At 40.4% G+C, this 11,934-nt stretch overlaps 1 protein-coding gene and 1 pseudogene across 1 annotated transcript; one reads left to right on the top strand and one right to left on the bottom strand.

The window, feature by feature from the left end:
- The first annotated feature begins 4,649 nt into the window (after positions 1-4,649).
- On the top strand, positions 4,650-5,623 carry LOC110534769 (annotated as a pseudogene).
- A 1,494-nt stretch (positions 5,624-7,117) lies between these two features.
- LOC118939520 (m-AAA protease-interacting protein 1, mitochondrial-like) lies at positions 7,118-11,682 on the bottom strand. The gene is made up of 3 exons (XM_036946589.1): positions 11,519-11,682; positions 8,883-9,027; positions 7,118-7,608 (listed from the first exon to the last, which is right to left on the bottom strand). The coding sequence occupies exons 1-3, from the start codon at positions 11,586-11,588 to the stop codon at positions 7,545-7,547; spliced, it is 279 nt and encodes a 92-aa protein (XP_036802484.1). The 5' UTR covers positions 11,589-11,682; the 3' UTR covers positions 7,118-7,544.
- Positions 11,683-11,934: the final 252 nt, after the last annotated feature.

The following is an 11,934-nucleotide window of genomic DNA, read 5'->3' as shown; positions in this document are numbered from 1 at the left end:
ATTATAAATGAATAAATATATGTATTTTACAAACACTTGAATTATTCAATACATTTTAAATGGACGCACATCCAAAAACTCTGTCATGATGTATGTATTGTAGAAGGCCCACTTAAGTCCGATTTGGATATATTTAGCTGTTTTTGCTTTAGAAGTTGTCCCTTTTCAGGTTTAGAAGTGACTGCTAAATGCTAACTCCCTTTCAGAAAAACTGGTTAGCATAGCTAGCATACAGAAATCGGTAGTGGTAATCAGTCGTTTTTAACTGTAATGCAGTTGATTGGTGACAATGACATGAACATGTGTTGGGGTTAACATCTATACAAACATTATACTCCGATTTTTATCTCAACATAGTGTGAAATACACATAAACAATAGCCAAAATGTAGACTAATGTTGCTGGGGGGCAATGAGAAGATTAGGGATCTTTCCCTCACGGCCCTTCCCCTACACATTTCCATGTCAATTCCATTGTTTTGATAGAGTTCGATTGACCTCTTTGCGCTGGAGTCACTTTTTCCCCGCCATAGTAATTATAACAGGGTAGAATGTTTATGTTTTTTTTCTAGAACACAGGCACAGTAAGCCTATAATTATAATGCCAATCAGATCAGACCTCGGTTTCCTAGTGGTGGAAATGTGAATGTGTCTGTTTGTATGGATGTCTATTCAGTGTCTCACACACCTTCCCTTTAAAGCCCCAAACCCCACCAGTAGTGAGGATGTTTCTCAACACAACATGCCCAGGTGCAGTGACTATCCGAGTGTTCCATGGGAAAGCCAACGACCCTGACATTGCCAGGTCTCTAGTTCATGGAGTGAGCAGCCAAGCTTCTATTTCGGTGAGTAGAGGCCTAAATAAACAGAGACATGCATAGTGAGTTTTAAGCTAACTAAACCCAGGTTTTCATTTTACAGATGTAGGATCTTAATTTGATCCCTATTTTTTTGCTGAGAATTTTTACTGCATAACAGGAAATACAAACATGTAGTGTATTCATGGTTTAAAAATACTTCTAAAGTTTCTAATTTCCAGACTTGATTTGCCCTAACAAAAATGTATAAACCACTACAGAAAATGTTCATTAATTATAATCCACATAATAATTCAAATTTCCTGTTGCTGCAGGATTGTTTTCCTGCTGTAGGAAACTGCATAAATTAAGATCATACACCTGTAGATACATTTAACATGGTAGAGCTCATCAACACATTAATTAATGGGATTGGTATGGTCGCATTTGTTTCTGTATTTCCTACATGGTGGATTAGTGATCAACCCACCACCTAAGACCATCTATCAACAGAGGTTACATCAGCTCCACGAAGCTGGGTATTCCACCAATCAAAAAGCCCCCCTGGGCAGGTCACATGATCAGAGCCCTGGGCTTCCAAATTGGTTCGACACCGACACCAGCAAAGCCACATTTGGTGTGAAATCCCTCAAAAGTAAGTCAGACAATAAAGAAAGACCCTAGAAGCTACAATGTGTCGCCATGAACATTCATGTTATGACTGAAAGACATATCCACAAGCCTTCATGTACAAGTGTGTTCCTTCTGATCCAGCTGCAGCTGGAGACAGAGGCTCAGGAGGGACACCAGTCTTATATCCGCTCCCACAATGCCTACTTTGTCAGTGAGTATTGTGGTCATTTGTCTCTCTTTGGTTCTGACAGTGTTCAAATGGGGACTTCATTTAGGCTTGGAAGTCATTTATATGCTATTCAATATGTTGTTTTACACATTGATTTAACACCCATAATTTTCAGACACATTTCTGTAGAAACACTATAGCCAGTGGTTAATCACACCTGTCGATATTTCTCTGTTTGATTTTAGCCTGGGTAAATCCATCATAACTGTGTTGCGTCCCAGGTGAACAGGTTGATAGGAAATACAAGTGGAGCCGTTATGGAAAGGACGGCAGGTTCGGAGTGCCTACTCCCCACCACAACGATGGACGCATTGTCTCCAAATCTCTCCACTGGTTGTGTGATACTTAGAAGTAAGCACTTATCCTACCTTACGTTTATTCAAAACACTCGACTTCTCATCGCTCATCACCATTCAATGTCACACAATGCATTGCCAATAGTCATGACATCAAATGTTGATTTGTGTAATGCTATTTTTTCCCATACTCATAACAGTGCAATGTTTGTTTCTCAGAGATGTGATGACAGGGAAAGGATACAGCCACAGATTAGCAAAGTGCATGACCCGTAAGTCTATCACATTAACTCTTTAAATGCCTGTTCAGTATATGTTCCAGACATGTGTATACACAACTCATGCCCAGCTACTACAGTAGCTTTACTTCCTCTTATTCCCAGCCTTTTATAGCATAGCAAACACATTGAAAGTGCCAGCAGGTCATACATTTGGAATCTTGCTTTGGTGAGTAAAATTTTTATTAATAAAAGAACGCATATTCATAAAAGGACACATATTGAGTTTTCTATTACAATGTCAGTATGAAATTGGTAAAAATGGGTAAAGCTATAATGTAGTCTAGAGGGGTGACCAAAATGTAATTCTTCTGTTATTGTTTGAAGATGAAGAATTTGGTTTAACTTTCTCCACAGATGCGGGTGACCTTCTCCACTCCACCCCTACAGCAGAGTACATGAAAGGCTCAGACAGACAGCGCACCCTGGTCAGTGCTGTACGCCAGCACCTCAGGAAGGTCAACTTCCACAACTTTAACTCCCTGCTGCAGGCCTTCAGGCACGACGACAAGGTTACATACAGTGCATGCAGAAAGTATTAAGACCCCTTGACTTTTTTGCATTCGGAAAGTATTAAGACCCCTTGACTTTTTCCACATTTTGTTACATTACAGCCTAATTCTAAAATTGATTTTTTTTAAATCAATCTACACTACACACAATCTACACTCATCAATCTAGACACAATATCCCATAATGACAAAGCAAAAACAGGTTTTTAGACATTTTTGCTAATTTATTACAAATAAAAAACAGAAATACCTTATTTACATAAGTATGTAGATCCTTTGCTATGAGACTCGAAATTGAGGTCGGGTGCATCCTGTTTCCATTGATCATCCTTGAGATGTTTCTACAACTCTTGACTGGAGTCCACCTGTGGTAAATTAAATTGATTGGACATGATTTGAAAAGGCACACACCTGTCTATATAAGGTCCCACAGTTGACAGTGCATGTCAGAGCAAAAACCAAGCCATGGGGTCGAAGGAATTGTCCGTAGAGCTCCGAGACAAGATGGTGTCGAGGCACAGATTTGGGGAAGGCTAGATCACAGTGGCCTCCATCATTCTTAAATGGAAGAAGTGTGGAACCACCAAGACTCTTCCTAGAGCTGAGAAATTGAGGAATTGGCGGAGAAGGGCCTTGGTCAAGGAGGTGACCAAGAACCCGATGGTCACTCTGACAGAGCTCCAGAGTTCCTCTGTGGCGATGGCAGAACCTTCCAGAAGGACAACTATCTCTGCAGTACTCCACCAATCAGGCCTTTATGGTTGTAGCCAGATGGAAGCCACTTCTCTGTAAAAGGCACATGACAGCCCGCTTGGAGTTTGCGAAAAGGCACCTAGAGGACTCTTAGACCATGAAAAACAAAATTCTCTGGTCTGATGAAAACAAGATTGAACTATTTGACCTGAATGTAAAGCATCTGGAGGAAAAGTGGCATCATCCCTACGGGGAAGCATGGTGGTGGCAGCAATGACCCTAAGTACACAGCCAAGACAACGCAGCAGTGGCTTAGGGACAAGTCTCTGAATGTCCTTCAGTTGCCCAGCCAGAGCCCGGACTTGAACCCGATCAAACATCACTGGAGAGACCTGAAAATAGCTGTGCATTGACGCTCCCCATCCAACCTAACAGAGCTTGAGAGGATCTGCAGAGAAGAATGGGAGAAACTCCCCAAATACAGGTGGCCAAGCTTGTACTGTAGGGTCATACCCAAGAAGACTCAAAGGTGTAATCGCTGCCAAAGGTGCTTCAACAAAGTACTTAGTAAAGGGTCTGAATACGTATGTAAATTTTGAATATTTAATACATTTGCAAAAATGTCTAAAAACCTGTTTTTGCTTTGTCACTATGGGGTATTGTCTGCAGATTGATGAGGGAAAACAACCGGTGCTGGATGACTTGATGGAGTACTGTGACATGGACAAAGATGGACTCATCAACTTTCAGGAGTTCGCCAACTTCCTCAACTGGAAGAACAAAATGGCCATCAGTAAAGTGGAGCAGCGCATTCTGACTAGTGGTCAGTTACAGTGTCTAAGCATAGAAATATAATTACTAGAATGCTCATTCCCATGCAAGTCAATTTTCTGTGATTGGTGTACTGGCGGTAATTCTATTCCCTTTTGATTGACAACTCTACCTCAGAGAGTAAGACCAGCACGCCCCAGATAACATGCAGAGAGAGGCTCTCCCTGTGAGACCTGCATCCTCAGAGGCTTTGGCCAGACCGGAGGACCGGGAACCTGCAGAGGTGGGCAGCATGCTGAAGAATAGATATTTAGGTGAAAGATGCATGAAGAATTTGAAATAATTCTCAAAAACAATTCAGGGAGGGAAAAATCTCTGAGATTCAGCACACGATTTCTCACATTTGTATCTTAGCATTACAATGGACTGGTAGTCCTTTTCCCCCTGCTTCTCTACATTGTGTGAATCTCACTGTATAATTATGACATCTTTCCACATAGACTATCGTATGTACGGGACTCCCACAGTGCGCACCAACCTGGTGGCCCCGCGGATCAAGAGCGTCAGCGACAGCACTAACTACGGTGACCAGACCACAGCATTTGACCTCCTGTTTCCTACGCTGTACTCCCTAAGGGGAGTCCACATGGAGCACTTCTTCTGTCCCCGCACCTAAGACGAGGTACAGAATACCAATGAACCCACTGACGAATCAAGGGAGAGAAAGAAAGATATGGTTTAGTAGATTTTATAGAATAGCACTGGGACATACAGTACCATGTGGGATTTTGTGACAGCATTCAAAATGTAGGAAAAACGTTGTTTCAAAAATATAATTGGTATGAACAATTCTGCCATTGGAGAAGTGATTGACACAAAATGTTATTGAAATAGGACGGAGCATGAGCAAATCACTTGTCAAAGAGATCTTCTGATTCTTATTTCCGCCTCCATTTCCTTTTCAGATCACTGACATATTCCGAAATGTGGGCGCAAGTATTTCCGAGGAGACATTTGCGGAGGCGAGGAAGCTGGCATCCATGAGACACCCCACTGGGGACATGTGTGTGGAGATTTTCCGGGACGTTCTAAAGGAAATTCAAGCTAATTAAATCTGAATAGTATATTTTACCACCTCAGTATCTATTCCATGAAAGAATGTACTTCAAATATTCCATATACAACACAAGTGTTATACTTCTTTTTTTTCTTTGAGACTAACTATTAATTGTCATATTAACGGTCATTAAAATGATTTTTGATTGTGGACTGTAATGTATTTTCTTAGGTTGAGAGCAATAAGCTGTTGCTAGAATAAGTAATAAAAACAATTCTGCTGCTAACTAAATGCCCTTCCTGCATGTGATGATATACAATATCTACTCCTGAAACCTAAATAAATATTGAGAATTATGAGTACCATCAATGCCATCGGAGTCTTATCATTTGAAGTCCTGTTTATTCTGTCATACTCTTTGATTCGATTTACACACATATTTACTCTATGGTTGTATTAAGTCAGTGTTATAATGTTAATCTGTCAATCCTAATTAAATATGTGGCCACAGCCTTAGACACACAAACACACAGGCGTGCGCACATACACACAGGCGTGCGCAAACACCCACCTACTGTACCTTTGGCATATTGAAGTAATTGTTTGGATAACAATATCAACTTGAATAACCAGATGAATAAAAGGTACCGGGTACATACACTAATCCATGTCGAAACCCAACAACACAGAAAGATAACATGTTAATAAACAACACATTAGCTTTTTGTCTGGGTTTTATCACTTGAATTATTCCACTACTGTAAATTACCATTTAACAATCTGACACCCTGGCGTGGTGAATTGGCTAATATGCTATAAACATATTCACTAGCGTTTTAACATAAGTAAAGCTATGCACACTCATAATCACATTAGGAATAACCAGGAAGCGTCTCTAACCAGAACCCCCTACGCACCTGTCCATATTACCACGCCTGGAAATTATAATAATCCCCATCCATATTTCATTATGCATGAATTAATGCTTACTAATGAAGGAATTGTCTCTCTTTTTGATGCATCATTAATAGTGTGATTTAAGAGCTGACAGAATTGGATGAAACACAGTGTTCAATAGCCTGTCAGTGTAATTGTTTTACATTGTATTTGATTAAAAATCTATTTAACTAGGCAAGTCAGTTAAGAACAAATGGTTGTATACAATGACGGCCTAATAGAGGATGTTTGATTTTGTCCCTGGCACAATACGTTACAGTACACCGACATCTGTGATTCCTTCGAGACATTTAATCATAATGTAAGATATTTGTATGCTTCATAAGCACTACATAAAACCTTCACAAATCATCTATAAGCATCTGTCCTACTCTATAAATGATGTATAAAGGGTGACATAACCATTAACACTGTAGGGTGAATTGCCAAATGTGACATTACACACTTTGTATGGTTTTACAACATTTATAGAATATGACATATGCTTATAGATCATTTGTGAAGCATTTATGTAGTGCTTATGTATGCTATATAAAGCCTTTGCAAGCTGTACTTCCTTTAAAGTGGGACCAGTATGTGTATACTATTCTACCTTTGTTTATTCCCAAACTAAACCGAGGTCACGTATGTAAAATGTGTATCATATAAACATCTATAGGAGGATAGGGAGACTTGCCAGTTATTATCCAACACTAATTCATATTGTGATTTGTGTAACACTATCGCCCCCTTCTGCTGAGGATTGTTGTGTTTATTAATTGTGTCTTACCTTTATAGAGGCTACGCGGTATCAATTTTACTTCTGAATAATCAGACAACTAAGGTGTTTCTGAAAAATACAGAACAACAGTTTAACCTGTGATACTGTTTCACAGAGACAACATGTCATACAGTATCACCGTGAAGCAGTTTATTTTGTTCTGGGACAAACTATAACAGCAGGGATATTGTTTGAACTAATTGTTCATGCTGAGGTTCATAGAAAGTCTATTGTTCCCAACAAACCTGAGATCGGAGAACTTAGGAATAAATAATAGGTCTGTATTTCAGGTTGTAGGGCTCTGGTTCCATCCAGTCCACCCTACAAAGCAGCTAGGATTCAAGATGACTCTTCTGTTGACTTGTAATATTTCAGTTGAGTTTGTGTGCGCTTGGCTGAGTACAATGGTCCTGCTGATTGAAGTCCTGTTGGTTAATAACGTTTTGTTGAGTTTAATGTTGTCCGAGCTGAATTAGGTCAACGATACTGTGTATGCTTGGTTTGATGCTGTATCCTGGTGACAGAGGTGTTCATGGGTCTTGTCTAATCACCCTATCAGTTTCTAGTGCCAGATGTTAGTGACTGTCCAATCAGGTTCAGCTCCCTTGGTCAGCTCCCAGTGGAATATGAGAGGAGAGATGGAGGGAGGGAGGGAGAGAGAGAACAAAAGGAGAGGGAGAGAAACACATTAAAATTAGATCTCATAGGAATTGCTTTAGATTTTTCTATGGTGTTTTAGCACCTCTGCAAAGCGACAAGAGAAGTAGAGTGAATGAGACAGAGAGAGAGTAGAGAGAGAGAGTAGAGAGAGAGAGTAGAGAGAGAGAGTAGAGAGAGAGAGTAGAGAGAGAGTAGAGTGAATGAGACAGAGAGAGAGTAGAGAGAGAGTAGAGAGAGAGAGTAGAGAGAGAGTAGAGAGAGTAGAGAGCAAGAGAGAGAGAAAGAGAGTATGACGACAAATATATTTTATAGAGTATACTTTTGAAGATGTTTTCAAACAGCTGAGGGAAGACCATTTAAACCAATGCTGACAAACAACCAAACTAATCTTCCCATCGTCACCTTGAAAATAAGGTGAAGCATCTTAACAGAGCTCTCTTATCCTGCCAAACTGTATCTCAGCAACGAAAGGGGAAACATATGAAGTATGACAGGCTTTTAGAAAAGAGTTTAAGACCTAAACCAATGAGAGTGAGATTCTGGCCAACTAGATAGGTGGGTATTAGGTATGACAACCAAACTGTGTGGTCCGATTCCTAACGGGATTTCTGATCAGGAATGGGAGAAGAAGCTTGATCCTGCTCCGTGGATCGGAAGTGGATTTAATTCCTGTCATTGTGCTTGGAGCAAATCGCGTAAGTGATTCAGACCAAACCAGAGGTTACAGCACTGAAGCCTTCTCTTCAATTGGTTATACACAGGTGTACTTTTATTGCACTTAGGAGGTGTTATAACACATTTCCTACACTGTCAACATGGCTGTCATAACACACTACAATACTATTGAGACAAAACCTATAAAAGCAGCTAGAGCAAATACAATGTGTTTTCTTTATACACAATATAACTAACTACCTCACGTAGAGGTTTGTATGTTTCCCATACTTCCCCCAACCTTTCTCTATGAGATGCAGAAAATGAAGTCCCTGGTTAGATGTTTGCATTACTTATTGTGGGTTCACATGCATGGAGAAGGTAAATAAAATATTGACAAACTCTCGCACATCAAATCTCTTGGCTTATCCATCAAGATCCAGTAAGAGATTAAGAATTGGTAGAGACACAGCACGTAAAAGTTTTTAATTCATATTTAAGTAAAATTTAGGGAGACTTAATAATTATAATCCAAACATGTGGATGCATGAAATTAATATTGATTAGTCTTGGATGCCATGCTTATTCATAGACAGCTGTCACTATCTTCTTCTGTGGGCCGTCTTCTTCAGTGGTGGCCATTTTGAAGATCTTGGTACCCTCCTGGTCCTCAGGAACATCAGCAGTGGACATATGCCAGAACCTCATCACAATGAAGCAAAACTTCCTACCTGAAAATAAGAGGAAGCAGGAAAACAGAGAGTTAACAAAATACAAATATACAGGAACAGTGAAGTAGGACACAGCTATGCGTCACACTAACTCACACACACACACACACACGCACACGCACACGCACACACACACACACACACACAGCAATACCATTTTAATCAAAAACGAATAAATATAATATCGTCCAATGAGGTAGCTAGATGCCTTCTTTGTGTTTCTGAGTGAGACTTGCACCTCTGCTGCGCATAGACCACTATCTGAAATGAAACCAGATAAGACACAGCTTATGGGACATGGCTATAACATGGGCCATTGATTCATCAGAAAACTGATCAAGGAATCTAAAAACAGGACACAACACTTTGTCTTTACAATAGACTCATTTAGATGAATATAAATAGTATAGATGGTAAGAGTAGGTGATACCACCCCTCTCAGCTCCTCAAAGTTGCCATTGGACATCATGGTGGAGACATGGACCAGTGCCTATTGCAAAGACCAGGTCAGGTGTCTAGTTCACGTTTGCCAATGTGTAGTTTCTAGTATCCCAAACATGTGTGATGAATACAGTGAGTTATGACCCTGTCATAAAGTTGACATGACCCTTATCAGATAAGGGATATGATGCACCAAAGAGCAGCCTATATATAACACCTGAGAAACCATACCTGTTTGATTCCATTGTCAAATTCCACACTGTTAATGCCCAATTAAAAATAGAGTTGTATCAGGTAGATGTGGACTTTATTCCGGATCCACGTGAGTGATGCCGATCACTGTGATGCCATGATGACCATAGCCACCAGTGCGCTTCCGTTCATTCTCGCTCTCTGTGCAGTATTGTCTGTATTTCTGATGGGAGAAAACCCCACTTTGTCGCCGAAAGTTATGCAAGCTACATAGTGTGGTCAATTTTCCAAGCGGACCCGCGGTGCGCGTATAACTAGACGTCAATGAACGGCATAGGGGCTGTTGTGGCATTGTGGAATAGGTCCTATTCCAAGGGTAAGCCAGCGATGATAATTATGAGCGCTTCGCCAACCCGCCGAGCTCACGGCAAGTGGCGATACATGTAAACCGCGGCATCATGCCAACGCACCTGCGAAAGCAAAACGATATAGTATAATTTTTATTCTGGATTTTGATAGAGAGCAAGATGCAGTCTCCCTTGTGGTTCTTCAGGCAACCTTATGAAACTATCCGATGCTGTACCCATAATCCTTATGGTAAAACATTTACTGTACCTACAATATCCAGTAGAGGGAACTAAATGTCTACAATTCAGTCTTGTACATGGATAGTTTCGCAACTAAAATTGGCTGGGCAAAATAGGCACGTTTCTTAGCGTGAAATCAGATTCCCCATGGAACCTTGAATTGCAGAAGTTCTGTAACGTCTTATTTCTAAAACCTTGCATACCAGACCCATGCCTTTAAAGCTGCAATATGTAACTTTTTGGGTGACGACCAAATTCATTTAGAAATGTGGGTTATAAATCTGTCATTGAAAGCAAGTCTAAGAAGCGGAAGGTCTGTTATATGTGTTATTTCTATTCTCCATTGTTAAGTTTCGTTTTTGCATCTTTTACTTTCAGTTTTGTAAACCAGCTTCAAACAGCTTATAATACAGTATTTTTGGTTATGGAAAATATATTTCACAGCGGTTTACATGGTACAGTTATTCTCTACACTATACTTGCTTGTTTTGTCACAAACTGAAATTAGGTGAACTATTAGAATTTGAGCATTCAGGAAATGGCGGAGCAATTTTTGCATAGTGCATATTTAATCATTAAGTCCAGAAAAACAATATACAGCCCAACACAAATAGACGTACTGAATCAATGGACAATTTAGTTCAAATCAAATCAAAATTTATTGGTCGCATACACATGTCTAGCAGATGTTATTGCGGGTTTAGCTAAATCCTTGTGTTCCTAGCTCCAACAGTGCAGTAATATCTAACAATACACAACAATACACACACATCTAAAAGAAAAATAATGGAATTAAGAAATAAAGAAATATTAGGAAGAGCCATGTCGGAGTCCGGAGTATATATAAATATATACTGTACATATGTATATATACAGTATATTACTGTATGTGATGGCATGTATAGACATTATGGGCAGTATGTGGGTAAAATTTATAGAATATCGGAGGAATACGTGGATAGAATAGTGTAAATACAGCAATAGTTGAATAAGATGGACTTGACTAGAATACAGTATATACATATGAAATGGGTTAAACAGTATGCAAACATTATTAGTGACCAGTGTTCCATGTCTATGTACATAGGGCAGCAGCCTCTAAGGTTCAGCAAATGAGTAACCAGGTAATAGCAGGCTAGGGATAGTGACTAAGTTCAGGACAGGGTACTGGGTGGAAGCCGGCTAGTGATGGCTATTTAACAGTCTGATGGCCTTGAGAGAGAAGCTGTTTTTCAGTCTCCCGGTCCCAGCTTTGATGCAGCTGTACTGACCTTGCCTTCTGGATGATAGTGTGGTGAACAAGCCGTGGCTCAGGTGGCTGAGGTCCTTTATGATCTTCATGACCTTCCTTTGACACCGAGTGCTGTAGATGTCCTGAAGGGCAGGCAGTGTGCTCCCGGTGATGCGTTGGGCTGAGCGGTGCAGTTGCCGTGCCTGGCTGTGACATAGCCTGACAGGATGCTCTCAATGGTGCATCTGTAAAAGTTTGTGAGGGTCTTAGGGGCCAGGCCAAATTTCTACAGCCTCCTGAGGTTGAAAAGGCGCTGTTGCACCTTCTTCACCACACTGTCTGTGTGGGTGGACCATTTTAAATTGTCGGTGCTGTGTACGCCGGGGAACTTTAAGCTTTTCACCTTCTCCCTTCGTCGATGTGGATGGCGACGTGCTCCCTCTGCTGTCTCCTGAA

Source organism: Oncorhynchus mykiss, chromosome 2 (genome assembly GCF_013265735.2).
Source record: "Oncorhynchus mykiss isolate Arlee chromosome 2, USDA_OmykA_1.1, whole genome shotgun sequence".
Taxonomy (NCBI): domain Eukaryota; kingdom Metazoa; phylum Chordata; class Actinopteri; order Salmoniformes; family Salmonidae; genus Oncorhynchus; species Oncorhynchus mykiss.
The sequence above is the reverse complement of the archived record's forward strand: the minus strand, read 5'-3'. Positions and strand labels throughout refer to the sequence as shown.